The following is a 22613-nucleotide window of genomic DNA, read 5'->3' on the forward strand; positions in this document are numbered from 1 at the left end:
AATTTTACTTGACAGTAAACTAGAGACCCTACCATGCTTCCCATTTTCAGGACACTCTCCAGAGATCACAGAAGGGACCTCGTCACTGTACCATGACTTGCTTCTGGCGCACTGCTTTTTAATTTAAAGTGTTGCCAATCCTGATCACCTACTATAAACTAGGTGTGAAAGCAAGTCCCTTAAAGTAAAAATAGCTTCAGGTAACTAATCTATCAACTGTGAACATGCATTTGACATGTCCCTGAATAGCCAATTTCTGATGCACCCCTAACTGATAACCTCCAGTTCTTCCTTGTTTGCACCTTCCACAATGTCCCTTTACCACTGTCATGCCGGGGCCACCTGGACATCTATCTGCATCTTCTCAGGCCTCTTTCTCTTTTTTTTTTTTTTTTGTGACAGGGCTCTCTATGTAGCCCAAGGCTGGCCTTGAACTTGTGATCCTCCTGACTCAGGCTCCTGAGTGCTGGGTTTACAGGTGTGGATCATCATGCCCAGTTTGAATCCTACCTCTTAATTCTAAATTTTTTGTATTTCTCCATGATATTCTTTATTCATTTGCTCTGCTTTCTTTTTAATCTGTTTGTTGAGTGGCCATATAAATAAATGAGCCCTATACTTATTTCTCTTGAGACATTCTACCATCATTGAAAATTCAGCACCTATAAAACTAACTTATAGCCTTTCCTCTCTTTCTCCCTCAAGGATAGCATTCCTCTGCTGGACAATATCCTAATACATGGAATACAGTCCACACTCTTCAAAGCCTGTGACCCACAGCAATGAGCCACAGTCCACCTTTCCAACTTTACTCCTGCCACTCCCTGGCACTCTGCTCTTTTCACTGGCAAAGACTCCTAACATGCCCCATCTTGTTGACCTGAATGACAGATGTTAGCAATCCTTGATTGCTTCCTGTCAGACTCATCCCCCTTACCTTGCACCATTAGCTGCTGCCTTCTCTGAGTTCCTAGAAAAACCTGCCATCTCCCTCTAGCCTATTACAGGATGCCTTATATAGACATCTATCTTCCTTTTGGAATTGAGAATTCCTTGAGGACAGGAATTCTATCTTATTTTTATCTATAATAGTTTGTGCAAATAAGCATGTTCCAGACATTCAACATTTAAATTGGGTGTAAATCATTTTGAATCATGCTTTGAAACTATAATTACTCATATTTCTCCATTTTCTGTAATTTTGTTTGATTATTCTTCCCTACAAGTCTCCCAGCCTCTGTTTCAGTTCATGCCCTGTAGCCTTCAGTCTTTATCAATTCCAAGCTCCCTAAATGCCACTCCCTTCAAGTGTCTCTCCATTGCTTCTTCATGAACACCACCTCCTCAGGTTAACCTCAAAGTGTCACTGAGATCACCTGGACACTGGTATGTCCCATCCTGCTGGCATTAAGCTGTTCCTCACCGATCCCCTCCTACCTATGCCAGCTGATCTGTGTCCCAGCACTTAAGAGACTGTAGGAAAAACTGTTTCAATGGAAACTTAAAGCAAACCTCTCCAGGGGTTATCTGGTTCTGAGTCTGGGGACCTTCCCACGCCTTTGAGCTATTTTAAAACTGTTTAAGTGGTAGATAACTGACAGCAATGCATAAGAATTTTTTTGTCTATAGATGTGAAAAGACTGTCCAGTGAAGGTTTGACTTTCCTCTTCCATGTGGAAGAACCCAGTTTTGCTTCTGAATGCACTTTGGTTTCTCTGTTGCAGATTTACAGATATGTCGCTTTTTAAGTTCTTTTTCTGAACTGCTTGTAACACCCCTTATTAATAATAAGTTAAATATTATCTTTAACACGTGTTCGTTTTATATGAGAGATTATTTTACCTGTTTTTGAAGATGTAAAATTACATGCCTTCTGCATGTAATTGATCTATTTATTATCCCCAAAGATAACTTAGAATGCTTCTTTCTGTTCAAGGCCTTTGCATAAATCATTTCTTTCTTCTGAAGTTTTCTATTTTCTTCACCATCAATATCCAGTAAAATCCTATTCATTCCATTGTTTCAGAAACCTGACAAAGTATTTTTTTTCAGGAAGATTTTTCTAGATAACTGGCCTTAAAGTCTCAAAACATTCACTGTCTGCACTATTCATGTGGCTCTTGCAAATGCATGTGGGTCCAGGTCAGAGCCTCTCCGGATCAGAAGTTTCCGGAATGTGAATCACATTCTTAGTGACCTGGTCCCAGGAGAACAAATTCTTGTGTGTGTGTGTGTGAGCACTTACACCATTAATAAACGTTTGCTAACTTACTTTAGTAATGGGACAATTTTTCATTCATTTTGCTTGCTAAACCCTGACAGTTAATTTATCTACTTAAAAGAAACCAGTGGCAGTACACATCTTTCAAATGCTGTTGGGAATCTCTTCTTCCTTTACTGACTCTTGCTCCTGGCATGACCTTCTTGCAAGTTCGGACTGGAGTTACAGTGTATGGCACCTCTTCTGCCTGCTCCATGGGGTCCTCTCTCAAGGCAGGCAGAACCTGCTGTCCCTGGGCTCCTACAACTCTTGGGTCTCCCAGTAGTAGCTTCCTTACTAGCTGGTAATTTTCTTTTTTCTCTCTCCAATTAGACTGAGGCCTGTTTCAGGAAGCCCCTGCTTCCTTCACATTGATTTCCATAAGGTAGCTTAACAGCTCTGGGGCTTTGGGAAAAAAGGCCAAATTTCACTCCTGAAATTAATGAAAAATGAAATTCTGAGAATGAGTGTATCCAATGTGCAGAGTATTCACTAGTATGATTCTTCTACTATGAGCTTGAAAAAATTAATCCAGCTGGATGTTAGTGTCTCACACCTGTAATCCTAGCTACCTGGGAGGCCGAGATCAGGAGGATTGTGGTTCCAGGGCCAGCCCAGGCAAATATTTCCAGAGACCCCATCTGCAAAATAACCAGAGCAAAGTGGATTGGAGTTGTGGCTCAAGCGGTAGAGGCCTGCTTTGTAAACTTGAAGGCCTGAGTTCAAATTCCAATCCCACAAAAAAAACTAATCCTATTTAGATATCTTGTCAGTTATGAAACAGACTTATCCTATGTAGAGTTAAATTGCAATTAGGGTAAATTAAGAGATAATTAAGCCAATAGTTAAGACTATAAAGATATCAAATATAAAAGAGTACATGAAGCTTTAGCCTCTAAACAAACATATATTTAGGCTTGCTTTTCTTTCTTTCTTTTTTTTCTTCAGCACTGGAGCTTGAACTCAGGGCTTCATGCTTGCTAGGCAGGTGCTCTACCACTTGAGACACTCTGTCAGCCCTAAGCATATATATATATTTAAATTCATGCTAGAAAATTATCAAATTCAAGAATTCCATAGTGGATAAAAGAGGTAAAGAACTATAAATATTTTTAGTTTTATTGGGCATTTTATTTTAGTAAAATATCTAGCAGAAAAAGGTAGTTAATATTCAATCCTCATGCTTCCCTTCTTTCTTTACTTCTCTCTCTCTCTTTTTTTTGTAGTACTGGGGTTTGAACCCAAGGCCTCACACTTGCTAGGCAGGCACTCTATTGCTTGAGTCATGCCTCCAGGCCTCCTTTCCATCCTAGTTATGAAATATCCCAACTTTAGATGGACACACAGTTACCAAAAGTAAAATATGCAATCTTTCATATAACAACTTGTAGCCATGTGATTAAGATTTGGCCAACTGCACAGAAGCAAAACTGGTATACGCAACTTTGGAGAATTCTAATTTGTTTGTTTTTTCTATAATTATTTTTCATTTCTCCTTCCTGCTATATATTTATGTATCCTCATACAGATTTAATGGTCGAGCCCCAGCAGCTATACTGGACCTTAGGAATGTTACTAATATATAATAAAGTAATAAATCCTGGGCAGATTTCATCTATACTTCTTGAAATTGAGACAGAAATACACTTTTGTCTTGTTCAAGCAACTGCTATTTTGTTATTGGCAACCTAATCTAAACACAGTCCATACAGGATATTAGTCCTTTGTCTGCTGAAAGCACCCCATCTACATTCACATGATCCTAGTTTTTAGAAACAAACAGGTTATAGAATAAAAGGCATTACAGTCTTGGCTGCTTCAGGTTTTAGTCATAGAATATTGAGTCTCACGTCCATTAAATGTAACAGGTGATGATGATGGTATCTGTTCTTCCGTTGTTGGATTGGGATAACATGTGAGAAGGGGATTCTTTCATAAATTATAAATAGTAATACATGACTTTTTAAACTTCTACTTCTAGCAAGAGATAAATGAATGCTGGGCTAGTTAAGCAGTGAAGTGAACAGCATCCTCCAGGATCAGGCAGTGAAAGGGTAGAAACCCAGCTCTATGTACACCATCATTTAAAAGAAGAAATTTAGGCTGGTGGAGTGGCTCAAGTGGTAGAGCACCCGCCTACAAGCATGAGGCCCTGAGTTCACACTCCAGTACAGCCTAAATAAATAAAAATAAAAGAAGAAACTGATACAAGTATATCAACAGGGAACAGTAGCTGTTTAAATGTACAGAGGACAGTACCAGTCTTATGACAAGTACTCATAAATTACCTGTATTATTACTTGTTGAAACTAAATGCAATCTAAACAACTGAAGGATCTCCAGCACACTCTTCTCCTGTACACAGATTAAAATCCTACTGTTTGGAACCACATAATCAGAATGTTTAATATTCAGACTAAGAGACAACTAACTTTTTGGTTGAAACAGCATACAGGCCCTATCTTAGTCTGTTTGTGATGGTATAACAAAATAGCCGGGTCTGGGTAATTTATAAAGAACAGGAACTAGCTGGGCATTGGTAACCCCAGCACTGGGGAGGCTGAGGCAGGAGGACCAAAAGTTCAAGGTCATCACGGGCTACATGGCGAGCCTCTGTCTCAAAAAAAAAAAAAAAAGAAAAAAAATACATGGAGGGAAGGAGGGAGAGGGAGAAAGAGAGAGAGTGAACACATAAACTTATTATTCACATAAAAAGTCCAAGATCAAGGAAATGACAGAGCAGGGGTTCATTGGTCTCTGCTTCCAAGAACATGCCTTGAACACAGTGTCCTCACAAGCTAGAAGGACATAAGGGGATGATCTCCCTGGGTCAAGCCTCTAAATACTGGCACTAAACCTACTCACTATGGAACAGCCTTCATGGCCTAGTCACCCCTCAAAGTCCCTACCTCTTAGAACTACCATTTTTGCAACACCTGAGTTTTTAGAGGGGACACAGGCACAATATAATGGTCACTTTTTAAAAGTTGCATTGCTGAAACTTTTCCCCACTGAATCCACAAGTGAACTAATTTCAGTCAAGCTTCTCTACGGTTTGGGGGTCCTGTTATCGCTTTAAACTGAGACAGGCTTTTTAAGTTGTCCTCTCTCTCGGTTCATGTGAGAACTTACTATTTAAAGATCAGAGGGCAATGCTATGTCTTATGGCAAGTTCTCAATGGCCACCTAACTATTGGTTCACTCTTAAAGCATCTTTAATACATAGAGTTATGTTACAAAACAGAACTTCTTAAGCTTTTATTAGATAGGTACTACCTGGGAAGTCTTGTTAAGATGCAGATTCAGTAGCTCTGGGACAAGGTCAAGAGTCTACACTTCTACCAAACTCTCAGACAGTGTCATAATGCAAGCCCATAGCTAACACTTTAGAGGCTAAAAATCATCTAGTTAATTCTGTGTCAAAGCTGGGAGTTAAAGGCAGGTCTGTCTAATTCTCAATACTATCTCTTTTCTCTAATGTTGAAATAAAGAAATAGAAAGCTGAATTAAAATATAGAAGTTGTGTTTATGCCTAATTATTTGGGATAACTATTAATGGCAATGTTAAAATGTAGAACTCTTTTCCCAGAGAATAAAGAACAACGTATGAGGCTAGCAGAGTTGGCTCAAGTAGTAAAGCACCTGCCTAGAAAGTGTGAGGCCCTGAGTTCAAATGCCAGTGCTGCCAAAAAAAAAAAAAACAGAAAAAAGAAAAAAGAATGAGGTACATTAAGATGGAGAATAATTAAAGTATTTTTGAGGTAAGGATGGTAACAATAGGATAAACAGACAAAGAATATAAAAAACCATAGAAAACAGAGGTTAAATATTTGCATTACTAAAGAAAACAGAGCCACCCCTGCCACATTTCCAAAATGATGACTCTAACATCACGTACACATTCACTAAGGGTTTCTGAACACCTCAGTACCTGCTAGGTGGCATAAGTAGAGAACGCAGAACTATGACACAGAGAGATGGGGACCGCCCTCCATCTCACCAGCATTCTGGAGAACAGCAAGTTCTGCTCAGCTGAGGAGCAGCTCCAAGCTGCACCAGTCACGTGAGGCTGCCCCTGAGTACGAGCCAGGTGCCTGTGGCTCATGCCTGTAATCCCAGCTACTCAGGAGGCAGAGATCAGGTGGTTTAAAGTGGCCCAGGCAAATAGTTCATGAGACCCTATCTCGAAAAAAACCTAACAAAGAAAAGGGCTGGTGGAGTGGCTCAAGTGGTTGAGAGCCTTCCTAGCAAGCATGAGGCCCTGAGTTCAAACTCCAGTACTGCCAAAAAGAAAAAGATGAAACCCCAGAGGCCATGGCACATCAGGAAACCATCAACAAATCTCCAACTTTTCTAATGTTCTGTTACCCAGGACATCAGAGAAGAACTAGGTGCATTTGTTTCTCAAACACACCTAGTACTACCCAGATGTGACGGAAACCAGAATTGTTCAGGTCCCAGTTACTTACGTTTATTACATTCTATTTGGAGTTGAATGTCCTTTTAGAGATCTTGACTGATTTTCAAAAGACTTTCTTTACATTTATTCTGTCTGAAATTGTTCCATTTATGTATTGTTTTCTCTATTATAATCTAAGGTCCTACACTTTCATAATTATAGTTGAGGATTATGAAGCCTCTCACAGGATTATGAATTCTCAAAGGGCTAAAACTTATCCTAGGTTATGTATTGCTGGTGCTTAACACTGCATCTAGCAAACAGCAGTCATCAAAAAATACTAAATGAGATGTGATCACTGCATAGTATCATTTATTCAGAAGAATCTCCAGTTTTTGAATGGAATTTTCCTTGACTAGCTTTTCTCAGTTTCTTCTGGTATACAAAGATTTAGGAAACAATTAATTGAGGGCCTACTCCTATAAATCACACACTTTTCAGTTCTTTCTAATTCAAATCAAAAGACATCTATTGAACATCTGTAAAACCAACTGTAAATGCTGCAGCACACAGTTCTTAAAACCACACTTTTGCATCCTCTGTGGAGATCCGTTAACACAATGATAGAGAGCAGCCATACCTTGCCTCTTGTACATTTGGAAATAAATAAAAAGCAGGTAACATATGTAACATATCACATACTTGATCAAACTGTGGGTCTTCTCCACGCTGTAGAGATTTTGTCAATGGCTTTTCCTACAAAGAAAAAGAATATATACAAGAATAATTATTAGATGATTTAAAACATTATGAAAAGATGGTATTATTGTTACAATTTTTTCATTCATTTCTCTTTTACAGAAGGAGGAGATGGCAGTTTTTAAATAAGTGAGAAAGTTTCCCTTAGTCTGATGTTAACTTGTGGTGTCTGATCATTTCTGCCATGGTTCTTGGTGTTCATCTTAACACATACCTCTTTCACAAAAACATGAAGGATCCAGTGCTCAGTGAAATGCAAATTAAAGACCCAAATAAGATATTCCCTTGTTATCTGTTAGAAGGACTTTTATCAAAAAGATAAAAGATAAGTGTTGGTGAGGGTGTAGAGAAAGGGGAATCCCTGTATACTGTTGATGGGAATGTAAATTGAGTCATTAAGAAAAACAGAATGGAGGTTCCTCAAAAAAATTAAAAATAATTCTACCATATGATCCAGCAATTCTTCTGAATCTATATTGAAAGAAACAAAATTAGTATTTGAAGAGTATGTATCTGCATGCTTGTTTACTGAGACACTAGTCACAACAGGCCAGATAAGAAATCAATCTAAATTCATGTCTCTAAATGAGTGCATGGATAAAGGAGATGTCATATACGTGCTCAATATACACAATACACAGCCTTGAAAAAAGAAAGGATTCTGTCATTGGGAAAACATGGATGGATCTGGAGAGTATCGTGCTAAGTGATAACAGGCACAGAAAGATAAAAATTATACAATTTTGTTATATGTGGACTCTAAGATTGCCAAACTGAGTAGGATGGTGGGGGCAGGTGAGGGAAGAGGAATGGGGAAGATACTTGTTGAAGGGTACAGCGTTTCATTTAGATAAGAGGAGTAACAGGTGGATTAAGTTCTGGAGTCCTATTGTATAGCATGGTGACTACAGTTAATAACAGTACATTGTTCTGGAATCCTTTAAAATTCCTATGCTCCTGCTATGGAAAGCAGTATGGAGGTCCCTCAAAAAAACAAAAATAGAACTACCATACAATCCAGTGATGTCACTCCTAGGCATATAGCTGAAAGAATTACTCCAGGTTATGACAGAGCTAGCTGCACACCCATGTTTTCTGAAGCACTATTTAAAACAGGCAAGCTTTAGAAGCAGCCTAGATGTCCCATGACTGATGCATGGATTAAGAAAACATGATATATATACACAATGGATTTTATTCAGGCATAAAGAAGAATGAAATTGTGTTGTTTTCAGGTAAATGGATAGAACTGGAGAAGTTCATATTAAGCAAAGTAAACCAGGCTCAAAAAGTCAAAGGTCACATGTTTTCCCTCATATATGGAAGCTAGACCTATAAGTTAAATGTATATATAGATACATATACGTGTATCTACACACACACATACACATACACACACACATAGTGAGAGAGAGCAAAATTGTATTAGTAAGTGAGGGAACTACTAGAGACGGGAGAGGTAAAGAAAATGTTAGCGAATGAAAAATTTGAGATAACCCATCTATATATGAATATAATATAATGCTGTTGAATATTAAGGGAGTGTGGTGATAGAGAATGAGTAAGTAATGGGGGATTAATTTGATTATCCAGTTTATAATCATTTGTAATAGCAGCTTGGATATAAGACATGTTGTATACTTAAAAACTGCTAAGAAAGTAGATTTAAAATTTTAACATACACACATGTATGTGAGGTGATAGATATGTCAATTAGATTGATTTATTCACTCCACAAAATGCTATTTTAAATATCTTTTAGCCATTATAATAGTTGGACAGATAAGCTAAATTCACGGACTTTGGAATTGGAAAGAAGTCAGATGGGGTCCTCAATCCATCATTTATAGCCTGCGGGTCTTACTCACCTCTCTAAGCTCCAGGTACCTTTTGGGTAAAATGGGGACAAATAATGCCAGCCTACCTCACAGAGCTGAAAGATGAATAGCACAACATGATAAAAGCGAGAGCACACAAGTAAGGGGTGAGGATAGGTAAGACACCTAAAAAACTAGCTAGCATTTGTTGCCCTTAACGCAGAGAAACTAAAGCAGATACCTTAAAGCAACTGAGGCCAATAGGAAAAGGGGAACAGGTACTAGCAAAAGGTTAGATCAAAAAGAATTAACCTAGAAGGTAACACCCACGCACAGGAAATCAATGTGAGTCAATGCCCTGTATAGCTATCCTTATCTCAACCAGCAAAAACCCTTGTTCCTTCCTATTATTGCTTATACTCTCTCTACAACAAAATTAGAAATAAGGGCAAAATAGTTTCTGCTGGGTATTGAGGAGGGGGGGAGAGGGAGGGGGCGGAGTGGGTGGTAAGGGAGGGGGTGGGGGCAGGGGGGAGAAATGAACCAAGCCTTGTATGCACATATGAATAATAAAAGAAAAATGAAAAAAAAAGATGAATAGCACAATTGGTTGTCATTGCTATTTGTAGAATTTCTGCTAACATCATTATTATTGGAACTAGATAAGATTAAAATGTGGGCTCTCTTTTACAATGTTCAGACATTGAAACTAAGTTCTATGTGTTTTCCTAGAGCAGTCATACTCCCACTCATATTAAGGCTCTAAGCTTCTGTGTGTAACTAGAAAGTTGTATTATGGAAAATGGGAAAAAATTTATTAAGAATAATTGGTCCCTCTCTCTCAAAAACCAAAAAGCCTGACATTATTATAATGATTTAAATTCTCAATAGGTAATTTAGAGAAAACCTTTTAATTTAATGTTGGGGTAGTTATAAAAACAACCAAGCTAAAATAAGAACAACAACAACAACAGCAAAACCAACCACTAGACTTCTCAAGTCTTGAAACTATAGTTTGTTTTTATTATAGGGACATGTTTATTAATAATTAACTTCAGTCTTTGAATATCATCCGCAGTGAAAATTTATAGTACACTTATCTTGTCTGAGTGGTTAGCAAAGGATTTCAGAATGGGACTACTATGACTAGGATGTTCCTTCTTCACCAGAGGATGCTGAGTAATACATGGCCCCATCGCCATGGTGACAGTATCCTGCAAAGTCCAGAGCTGGGGACCTAACTGTTGCAATGCCACTGAAGCATTTCATCCAGAACTACCAGCTCCCAGCAGCAGGTACCCTACTTTAGTCTGAACCAAAGAAAAATAGGGTTCAAAATATTTTCATGACCTGTCATATTTTTCTCTTCAGATCTTATTCATGCCAGCTTTGACTCAACCTTGGAAACATGTCTGAGGAGTGAGCCTAAGGACACACAGTTCTGAATGCTGACCTTTTACCTCCCCCAATGTGAGAAACAGCCTGAGCTGAGGGGCATGAATAATCTCGAAGACGTACTCTGGTCATGCTTATTGTCCTCATGGATCCCTGACTTCTGGCAGAAGACTGTGCTCTCTGATGTCTGCCTCAGTTTGTCCACAAGTAAAAAGTGGGTGTCACCCCATGACATTCTGATTAGTGTCTAGAAGAACTGATGAGGAATAGTTAAAACCCTTGGAAATCTGTAGAAGGGTGCTTATAGAAACTGACATAACTGTTTCCCTTTTATTTCACTTAGTCAATGAAATGAGTTTACAAAACATTGGGGGAATAAACTCAAGATCAAAAGAATGATATAGAGGGCCGGTGTAGTGACACACCTGTAATTACAGTTACTTGTGAGGTGAGGTTAGGAGGATCACAGTCCATGGCCAGCCTGGGCAAAAGTGAGAGATCATGTCTGAAAAAGTAATTAAAAGCAAAAAGACTGGGGTATGGCTCATGTGGCAGAGCACTTGGGATGATACAGAGACTACTTCAAGGACGTTAAGAGTACCAGCAGATAAGATGCTATGCAGGATGCTAGAATACGAACGTGCAGGTAGATCGTAAGCTGTTAAGACTGTTTTGACACTTTTTTTTTAATCTAAAAACTCATGAAAGACTCTGTCCTATTTGCAGCTGGCTCTGCTCATTTCAGCAGAGCCTATTTCTCTGACAAATTTAATGGTCCCAAGCACAAATCCATTATTTAAACAGTAGAGAGGAAACTTCAATTACATTCAGCTACATAGTTAATCTTCATTTTAACTGAACAGAGTGGTTCTCCCAGGCATTCTTGTTCTTCCTTTTTTTTCCAAAAAAACTACAATATTTATCAAGAAAAGTAACACAGCCTTCACTAGTTTGTTTCTGGGTTGCATTCTGTTTTGTTGGTATTTTCAATTTTATTGGTCCTAACTTTCCCCTCTAATTGTGCATGCTTTGTTCGGCTCTTTCCTGTTTCTTTGGGAACCTTGCTCCACCAGCCACCACCTCACAGTCCCTTGTCTTTAATCTCCCCCTTTCCTGCCTTTTTCCCAGCTATCAACATGCTTAAACCCATTTCATCTTTGTGCTTTCCTTGACCACACACCCTCCTCTGGCTGCTGTTTCTTTTCTTCTTCTCTTATATTTACTTTCAATGAGTGGTCTGCACTTCCGTCTTCCTCCCTCCTCTATTCTTTCTTCAACCACTGAGTCAAGCTTTTCTCTCACCACTAAAAATAGTCTCTCTAGAGATCCTAGGAACTTTCCCAATGGCAAATCTGGTGGAGAAAAGTTTTCAGTACTTTTCTCCCTGGATCTTCAGCTGCAATGAGATACTGTTGACCACTCCTTTCTTTCCACCAGAATCACCCCACCTCCACTAGCTCTTCTCCTGCTCCTTAGACATTCCTTCTCTGTGGCTTTCATAGGCTGCTTGCTCTCTCTCCTTAAATGTTTATTATTCTTTGGGATGGAATCATCTTGGGAGAACCTCCTGGCTGGAACATCCTAAGTCCATCTCCCTTCAACCTCTGTGAATACAACCTACAAACTCACTAGAAATTCCCAAAGGCATCAAGAAACACCATCAAACGGAACACTATGAGAAATCTTAAAATGTACTAGATATATAAGTAAGTGACATTAAAAACACCTAGCAAAACCTAAGTCTTGTTATTGTTAGCATGGAAGTCAAGACTTGTGCTAGTTAAAAATGCTACAATGCTACCATATACATTGCTCCTGCCTAAAATTGTACTGGTCATTTCAGAAATGTCAAAATGTGAAATGTTGCATAGAAACATAGCTGTATTATATCATAGCATTCATAGGAAGGGGCCTTCAAGACTTAGTACTATGCTTATTATTTACTTGTTTGTTTATTTATGTTTGCATTTATTTATTTTGTTAGGGAGTGAGCGCAAAGGTCTGTGCATTCTAGGCAAACACTCTACCATTGAGCCAATGGCCCTATGCAATTATTTTTGAATGAATTTTTATTGGTATTTTTGTTTATAAAACATGATATACTTTCAAATGATCTCTTATTTATGTTAAAAACTGCCTGTGTAAATGGTAAAAAGATGCATATAATCAGAAAGAATCAGACTGAAAATAACTCATGGAATAACCTTCAGCCAGTTTTATGTTCTTAAAGAGAGAAAACTTCAATAATGTCCTCATAATGTCCAGTGGGACATAAAAATCACAACCCTGCTTGTGGATGAATTGAAGTGAGTTCTACTAAGTTTCTGTAAAAAGTTTTTTGGGTTTTTCCCTTTACTTTTTCAGAATACTTTTCACATGAGTTGCTATAAGGTTCAATTGGACTATGGTGGAACATTAAATTTTCTTTCACAGCTGAAAAGTCCCATTTAGGAGCCACAGAAGAAATGTCTTTCATCTATATAACTCCAAGCATATTCACAATAAGGAAAACAAACTTTGGGTTTAGCTGTGTATAGAAAAAAGTGAGTTTGTAGGCTCATCTGAAAGGCCACCTCACTCAGCTGCAGCATAGAAACTTTTGCAGTTATCTCTGGTTTTAGCTATTAATGATGCTTTGTTTATGGAGTAGGGTAAGTTTTTGGATTCCTGGTAAATGTCTTTACAGATTAAATATGGGTGGTGCCAGGCTAAGCTGCCCTGCTAAGAAATAGTTATTTTTAAAGTTATTTATGCATTTATTTATAATTTGAAAATAAGCCAGTACTTGGTGAAGTGTGGTATAAATATTTCCCATCTGACCACTGCTGTTTCTTAGCCTCCTTCTGGAAAGTCTTACTTTGATTTCCATCACTGCACTCAACAGGGAGCTAGATTTAGAAATGATTTTTATTCTCTTTATATTCTCCTTATTAGGTTTGTTGAAGCAATATCTGCCTATGTACACAGAGGAGTTTGGCCAGAAAGATGAGTTGACTGTCCTTAGGGAAGGTGACTCAAAGCCACAGTACAGAGACATGAAGGCTGTGTTTCTGCTATTCACACATCCTTCCTTGGTCAACAGACATGTAACATTTTCTTAGCCTAGGAAGACTGACATTGAGTGATGGTGGAGAAAAATCACCTCCTTGTAAACTTGGGCATGATGAAATATTATAGGAAATATGCCATGGTTAAGGTGAGTGAGGCTCTATAAGGCTATGAACATGATTAATTACAATTAATTTTATGAAGATCCATCATATAAAGACCCAAACAGAACTAGAGGCAGTAATTTTGTCCTTTAGAACAGCAGAATGGGGCTGGTACAGTGGTTAAGTGGTAAGAGTGCTTGCCTAAAACATAACAAGGGGATTGGACTTTGAGCACATGATAAAAGTGAGAGCACACAAGGGAGGGATGAGGATAGATAAGACACCTAAAAAATTAGCTAGCATTTGTTGTCCTTAACGCAGAGAAACTAAAGCAGATACCTTAAAAGCAACTGAGGCCAATAGGAAAAGGAGACCAGGAACTAGAGAAAAGGTAGATCAAAAAGAATTAACCTAGAAGGTAACACACATGCACAGGAAATTAATGTGAGTCAACTCCCTGTATAGCTATCCTTATCTCAACCAGGAACACTTGTTCCTTCCTATTATTGCTTATACTCTCTCTTCAACAAAATTAGAGATAAGGGCAAAACAGTTTATGCTGGGTATTGAGGGGGTGAGGGGAAGAGGGAGGGGGCGAAGTGGGTGGTAAGGGAGGGGGTCCATTCTATGCACATATGAATAATAAAACAATAAAAAAAAATCCCATAATAATAATAATAAAAAAAAAGAGTGCTTGCCTAGTAAGCATGAGGCCCTGAGTGGTAACCCCAGTGTGGCCAAAATAATAATAATAATAATAATAATAATAATAATGATAATAAATTTAAAACAGCAGGGTTTTTCAATTCCAAAATTCCTTAAATATTAGAAAGGGTTCCATATGAAGCATCTGGTATTTTCTGATAACTGGAAGTCTACAGACAAGGCAGAGATCTGAGGGGTGAAACACAAGAATACGACTAAATGGTTAACCTCTATATGCTCCAGAGGTGAAAAAGACTCTATATGTTTTATTTTATGGGTACTGGGGGTTAAACCCAGGGCGTGGTATGTGCTAGGCAAGTGCTAGCATGCCTACTGAAGTACATCCTCAGTAAAAAAAAAAGGGGGGGTTAAGGCCTACTATAAGTACAAATAGTCTCACATCCCAACCCAACCTTGGTCTGTTCCTCTCATCAGATAGAATCTACAGTCACAAGAGGAAGCTGGGGTGAGTGTATATTTTACTTGTTTGAGGTTTTCCTTACGTAGAGCCACAATCAAACTCCTCAGAACTACTAAGTCCATGTAGTTTGTTGGTGGTGGGCCACCAGGGTCATTATTCTAGCACAGTGTCCTGGCCTAATGTCAGGTAAAGTGGAAAGTTGGCCTCAGGCCAGCTCTACCTTCAGCACCTGGGAGGAGCTGAAGCCTCAGATCAGGGACAGAGAGGTATGCTAGCAAACATCACTGCCTGAACCTGGAACAACATTAGCATGCAGTAATGCTGTCATTAGCTAATTGCTCAGCCTTTCAATATTGGTGCCAGCTGGCCACTGTATGGTGCTCATATAGGTTTGGTCGTAAGGCACAACATATTTCATTACACATCTATGCTGTGTGTTGCAATGGAGTTTGGCCTCCTGGATTCTTCAAAGACTTTGTACCAAAGAAAAACACTTTGTGTAACTTCTAATCTACAGTTAGTCTTATTTTAAAATAGAAATTCTCTTCATCTTTTCTTTCATGTGAGCAACCAGCTAGCTCATGTTGTGTTATTTTTAAGCCTTCATTCCAGTGTGACACAATTAGCACCTCTATCAATTATCACTACTTCCACCAGCCCACACCTGTGCTCCAAACTTGGCATTGGACCAGTACCTGAAAGACCCTGCCTGCATCTGGTCCAGTGACTATTTTGTGAGCAAGGGTTATCCAGGCCCAAGCTATCCCAATAAAGGAAATACCATTTTCATAAAACCTTTCACCTTAAAAGTCCTTTTACATTCCAGAAAGTCAGAGGCAGGCGAACGATATTCTCTTCCTCTGTCTTAGTCTCGCCAAAGAACAAGATGAAAACTATGTGTTGTCTTCTTTTAAAATCCTGCAGATCTCCTTTTTCCAGGTTCCAAAGTCAAAAAGAGAATAAGCTACTTTCCTTCTAACTCTTTGTTAGGCAAGTTAGGATTTCTTCTTCTTCCCAGTGACATTTTATGCTCATAGACTGTGGATCCTGATGGACTCTCTGGCCCAATCTCTATCTTAGCTTCCACAGCAGCTACTCAGGAACAGTGATCAGGGTGAGTCAATCAGTCATGACTTGTAAATCAGAGATGCTTTAAGAGTTAATACTTTCATTTCATTTGTTACATACATTTAAGTGCTGAGGCTGGCTGTCAAACTGCTATCATTTTACAGAAAATGATAGGTCACTCTTAAGGGACCTTGCCAGAAGCACAGGTTGATGGCAAGTTGTGATGAAAAACAAGTTTCTTGTCTGTAGACCAAGTTATAGGAAGTAAAGTAGACAAAAGAAACAGCCTAAGAACTCAGAATTCTCTTTAACATAAATAACCCAGCCTTTCACATTCTGGGCCATCTGGCCCCCCAGCATGGCTTGGCACTATGCTGTTCTTATTTTTCTCTGTGACCACCCCCCACCCTCAAGAACTAATGAAGTTTACTTTTTGAATGCCTGTGAAAACCATCTCAGATGGACTTTGGTTTCACTGTCTCAGTCCTCACACTTAACATTTTGGTAAGGAAGCTTCAAGTACTTTGTCAGAAATACAGTGAGATGGTGAGAATGTTGTGAACTTTTATTTGTTTGCCTCTGTCACCTGCCAAAGCACAAGCACCTAAAGGGCCCAGTCTGAGTCAGCTTGTTTCAGCTGTACCTGGGAGTATCACAGTCAAGTTCAGAACAGCACCTACAGTACTGATGAATGCAACGGCAGGCAACCAACTGCCCTGCTCAAGACTTGATTCTGTTTGCGTGAACGCCAAGAAGCTGGCTTCCAGGAAATATAATGGAGGAATTGGTTAGTTGATCCTGCTCAGACAACAATGCTGAGCACCTCCCATGTGCATGGGATTATATATATCAGTCGCTCCACACGTCTCATCTCTAATTTCCTTACCTAGGAACTCTGAGCTGCTCCTCTCATCCTGCAAATGAGGTGGCTCAAAGATTCAAATCCAGATCATTTTGAATGAAAGCTTGTTTTAATCTTTACCTTTTCTTGTCCATTTAATCTACAGTCAAAATTGATACAAGCTCTTGAATTTTGAAAATCTGGAGAGTCTTGTTTTTAAAAGAATTTCTATAGAGAAAGTAATGACCTGAGACAACAGTGATAGATGTTATATAAATAGAGAAATGCATAGATAATGAGAGCATGTATTCTGACTTTGTCTGACTACTAGGAGTTACCTGACTCTCTATTTACAGCTGGGGTAGATCTGGGAGCAGGTGACCACATTATCAGTGAATAATGATCACTGATGCTCAGATGCTCCAAGGCTTGAAGCTAAGAATCAATGTCTCAGCACATTGTAGGATATTCACGTGCCCAGTACAAGGGACAAAACAAAATCTCTTATTATCAGTTTAGAGGTTGACTTTTGGTTACTAGAAAGACATTTGTTTTATTTATTCATTTGTTCATATAACTCATTCATTCCTCCAAAAAACAAAGAAATGTACTGCTGGCACCAGTGATTCATGCCTAGAATCTTAGCTTCTTGGGAGGCTAAGATCAGGCGGATAGTGGTTCTGGCCCAGCCTGGGAGTCGTGGGACTCCATCTCAACCAATAATTGGGTGTGGTGGCATGTGCCTGTCAAATCAGCTACAGCAGGAAGCCTAAAATAGGAGGGTCACGATCCAAGATATCTTGGGCAAAAAAGTGAGATCCTATCTCCAAAATAACTGAAGCAAAAAGGACTGGAGGCATGGCTCAAGTGGTAGAGCACTTGCCTAGCAAGCATGAAGCCCTGAGTTCAAGCTCCAGTACCTCCAAAAAAATTAGTATCTACTATATGTAAAGTACAGTCCTAAACATGGTGTGTGTGTGTGTGTGTGTGTGTGTGTGACAAGATGCATATGATATAGGCACTGCCTTCCAAAAACTTGTAGGCTATTCAACTTAAAAAAAAACCAAAAACTCTTTTCCCACCATAGATTTAAACCCAGTACTGCCCACATAAACCAACATATTCCCTTAAAACCTGTAATATACTGTGATATTTTCTATTCTATTCTATTCTAATTACTCAAATTCAGTGAAGACAGAAAGGTGTGTTTTAGAGGAGGACATGGTGGTTCTGATGAAATAGATACTTAGAGGTATAGATGACTGTGTATCCAGATGGGCACAAGCAAGAAAACCTTTCCAGATGAGGAGGTATATGACTGGGGCTTGACAGATGGGCAGGATGAGGGCTGAGTGGCATGGCAAGAATAGGGTTCGGAATGCGTAAGTTCATGGTGACAGCCAAGAACCAGGGCTCACACAGGTGCATGGTGGGAGTAAGACAGGTTGTGGTCACATGAAGGCATGAAAGAATGAAATGAAGGTTTTGAACAAGGAATGTGAAGGACAGGGTTGTATTTAGAGAGAATGCATCAGATCGGATTAGAGAAGGAGGCATTGCTGATAACCACCTTATTCTTCCTTTAGTTCACCTTGGGGGACACTGCACTTTGCCATGACAACTTCTTCCTCTTTTCTTGGGGTGGGGGTGGTATTGGGGTGTGAACTCAGGGCCTTGCACTTGCTAGGCAGGTGCTGTACCACTTGACTCACTTTCCCAACCCACCATGAGAATTTCTGTTTGCACATAAGCCTCACAGGCAGAGGCCCACCCTGACTTTATCTGCATGAAAAGTAAACCAAGAATCCTACAGAGACTTAGGTAGGAAGATAAAATAAAACAATCCCAAACCTCCCATGAAATAAATATTTGTAAATGTTGAATGGCATATACAACATTTTTTAGATGCAGAAGTGAGTTCACAAGATAGGCAAAAGGAAAGGAACAGCAAGAAACAGTGAAGTTGTATGGTGGCTGCCCAGGTTGGGGGGTGTTTGTTTCATTATCCTGGAGGCATTTTTCATTGTCTATCTGGAGACAAGAAACAAAGCTTCAGGTCTGGGGAGCAGGATGTTGGAAATAAGATGCCTTACATAAAGTCTGGTATTAAACAATGAAACAATGGACTAGGAGATAATCTATCTACCCATATAGGAAGATGAAAAGTTATTCCAGTGGTTTCTTCCCAAGTTCTAGGCAAAACAGCATGGGGGAAAAAAGTCATCACCAAGAATTTGAAACTATAGGCCAAATCTTACATGAATTTGGAGTTTACATTTTTATCACCTGCTAGTGCAGAAATTCCCAAAGCCAAGAACACAACAGAATATCTGGCCCCAGACAGGATAACTCTGGGCAACAGAAAGAAGCAAAACCAAAACTGTGCTGGAAAAAGACTCCTACAACCATGGTTACCAGGAAGACTCAGAGAAATAAGCCCCATTAATGAATTCATAATGAGCAGGGAATGGTAGCCTGTGATTCCAGCTACTAGGGAGACAGACACAGAGATAGGAAGACCAAAGATCTTATCTCAAAAACAAAATATAAACAAAACACAAACAAGTGAGACCCTATCTCAAAAGCAAAAAGAAAACAAAAGGACAGGGAGTGTTGCTCAAATGGTAGAGCACCTGCCTAGCAGGTGTGAGGCCCTGGGTTCAACTTGAGTACCACAAGAAAAGAAAAAGGATTTCTCAATGAAAAGCTGTGAAGTACATAAAAAGCAACACATCATCAGCAAAAGTTAGACACCAGAAGTAAAGGCTCTCAAATATTGACATCACAGAACAATAATCTAACAGGACAGAAAAAGTGTATTTAAGACAACTGAATATATAAAAGAAACTTACGAATTTAAGGAAGGAATAAAATACAATGAATAATCCTAGCGACTCAGGAGGCAGAGATCAGGAGGATAGTGGTTCCAGGCCAGCTTGGGCAAATAGTTCTTGAGAACCTATCTCAAAAACACCCAACCCAAAAAGGGCTGTTGGAGTGGCTCAAGTGATAGAATGCCTGCCTAGAGTGAGGCCCTGAGTTCAAACCCCAGTACCACAAAACAAAAATAAAAACAAAAAATGCAATAAAAAAAAAAGAAACCAAAAACCCAGAACAAAAACTTTAATAGATCTTGAAAGAGAACCAAATAGCACTTCTGGGAGTGAAAAATAAGTCATCAAAATGGAAGAATTAAGCAACAGATTAGACATAGCTCAAGGGAGCATTAATGAATTGGGAGACAGATCTGAGAAAATTACTCAGAAGGCTGTAGAAAGAGACAAAGTTGTAGCAATAACAAAGGAAGGGCAAAGAGATATGCAATGTACCATGAAGAGGATCAATAAATGTTTGAGAGGAGCTCCAGAAAAGGGTAATGGGAAAAGTGGATAAACAGCAATTTTCACACAATTAATGGTCAAGAATTTTTCAGAACTGATGAAAGGTACACATTCTCAATTCAAGGACAAGAGTTTCAAACAAGAAAATAAAAATAAACCTACATCTAACCACAGTGTAGTGAAACTGCAGAACGCCAAAGACAAACAGAAAACACACAAAAGCAAACAGAGCAAATAATCCACAAACAATTAACAACAAATTAAACTTTCCAACAGCAATATGGAAGAGACACAGTGAAATATAGCCCTTAGGCACTAGAGGGAGAATGAGTGTCAACCTAGAGCTCCATTCTAATACTGATAAATGAGGCAGAAATGAAGACATTGAGATGAACAAGACTGAATTATTTACCACCTGAAGACGACTCTTTATGTACTTTTTATGTTCTGAAATAAAAATACAAAAACAACACAGATGGCCCCAGTTAGCTGTTCAGAACACTTGGGAAAGTGAAATAATAATAAGACTGCATAAGAGCAAAACCAGTAAATGTAAAATGAAATTATTAACTTATCCATAAACATTAGTGATTAAGCATCTTTTAGGTACAAAGAGCAATGCTGCTGAACAAGCGAACGATGTTTACAAAGATATTTACACACAAAAGAATTCTAAAACGTGATCTTGGTAGGATATTTTATTTCCTGTCCTTTTCTCCCTGATTATGGTTAGTTACTTGGATACTGGAAAGTCATAAATAAAACTTTAAACTCTACTTTAATATGGTATATAACCTATCGCACACAGTCCTAACAGAGGCCAGTCCTTGGCAGAGTTACTTTTGCTTTCTCTCTGTTGGCTATTCTACAAGGTTAATTCCCCTCTCTGTGCCTTTTGAAAGGACTAAATCCTCTTCCTTTTGCCCACAATTCTAAGTGCTGAAGAGAAAGCTGCACCCAAATAATTTAAGATGTTAAGTGCAGTACATCTGGTGACCTTCAGAAAACTTCAAAATATCTAGTGTCCCTCTTTAGTCTTTTGCTCTGTGCAAAACCTGAAACAAAGCATGTAAATTACTGTGAGGTTTAACTTGCATAAAAGTAATATGAGTATTTGAAGAAAATATAGGAACTAACCCCAGGAGGTCCAGGTCCATTGCAATACTCCAGCCTAAGAAGAAAGAAAAATAGGACACACACACTCTGGATGATGATCTTGCTCTTAAAAGCATGCACTCTTCCTGTCCTTTTCTTCTGCCTCTCCTTTCCCTCCCTATAAAAACGTCCTTTGTACCCCTGAATTCCCCATGATGGAGTTTTGAGGGCCACAGCCCTCATCTTCAGGACACCTGCACTTGAATAAACCTGATTCCTTCTGACCAGCTGTGTCCTCTGAATATTGGCTTTCAAGTAGTGAGCAGTGCAGACTTGGAGCTGCTAATAGTATGGAATTCTGAAACAGTCAATCTTTTAAAGATTAAACAACAACAACAACAACAAAATATATATTCCTGCATAGCCCACCAAACAATAAATGATATTTCTAAATTTTTTAAAATCACCTTTCCCACCTCAAGTTTTAGTTATACTGAGGATAACATGCTTATGAGGTTTTGAGACAGAAGGTCCCTTGGAAACCTCCATTAGGATTCAATATCTTTCTAAATGAGACTAAACCAGTGACAAAAGGGGACATTTATTAGAATTTCCCTTAAATGTACTCTACATATATAAAAAAATAACACCTCCTTGTCTGGGGTATAGCTCAGTAGTAGAATGGTTGCCTTGAATGCACAGAGCCTGGGTTCAATCCTCAGCACTGCAAAAACAACAGCAAAAAACCCACTTCTTGCCATGGCAACAGGATAAAATGCCAAATGCACATTTATACTTTTAGGATCAGGTAACAAGACACAGAATTCATTTATAGTTACTGTCCTATACATAAGCAAATGTAAGGACAAAAAATTACCAAGTTTTTCAGCAGACAAGAAATAGATATACCATGGAAGTTAGCATCTCTGCCAAAAATACAAGGAGTAAGTAGTCTCTTATGACAATCAACAATAACAAAAATTGGTTGAGTACATTTCTTCAGCAAAAAAACTTCAAGTACATCTGCTTGGCCATTAGTACTTACCACATCTCTTGTGTTAGGTATACAACAAAGATTTGCTGATGAAAAAACCTTATACTTAATTTTTTTTTTTTTGGTTTGAAGATATTTAAGTTGTGTCATAGAAAGGAACACAATGTCTACCTCTTTTTTGGTTTTGTTTTTTCTTTTGGCACAACTGGGGTTTGAACTCAGGGCTATGAGTATGCAAAGCAGCTACTCTACCCCTTGAGCCACACCTCCAGTCCATTTTGCCCTGGTTATTCTGGAGATTCAGTCCTGTGAACTATTTGCCCATGTTGGCCTCAAACCTTGATCCTCCCAATCTCAGCCTCCCAA

General features: G+C 38.8%; 1 protein-coding gene across 9 annotated transcripts in view; it reads right to left on the reverse strand.

Annotated features, from left to right (window-relative positions):
- The window catches only part of Fry (FRY microtubule binding protein), a 424076-nt gene that overhangs the window by 173818 nt on the left and 227645 nt on the right, over nt 1-22613 (reverse strand). For all 9 annotated transcript variants that reach the window (XM_074043595.1, XM_074043591.1, XM_074043590.1 and 6 more), the window contains one exon: nt 7362-7415. In XM_074043595.1, coding sequence (XP_073899696.1) covers nt 7362-7415 — 54 coding nt within the window. The remainder of the gene's footprint in view (nt 1-7361; nt 7416-22613) is intronic.

The sequence above is a fragment of the Castor canadensis genome, chromosome 10 (genome assembly GCF_047511655.1).
Source record: "Castor canadensis chromosome 10, mCasCan1.hap1v2, whole genome shotgun sequence".
NCBI classification, from domain to species: Eukaryota; Metazoa; Chordata; class Mammalia; order Rodentia; family Castoridae; genus Castor; species Castor canadensis.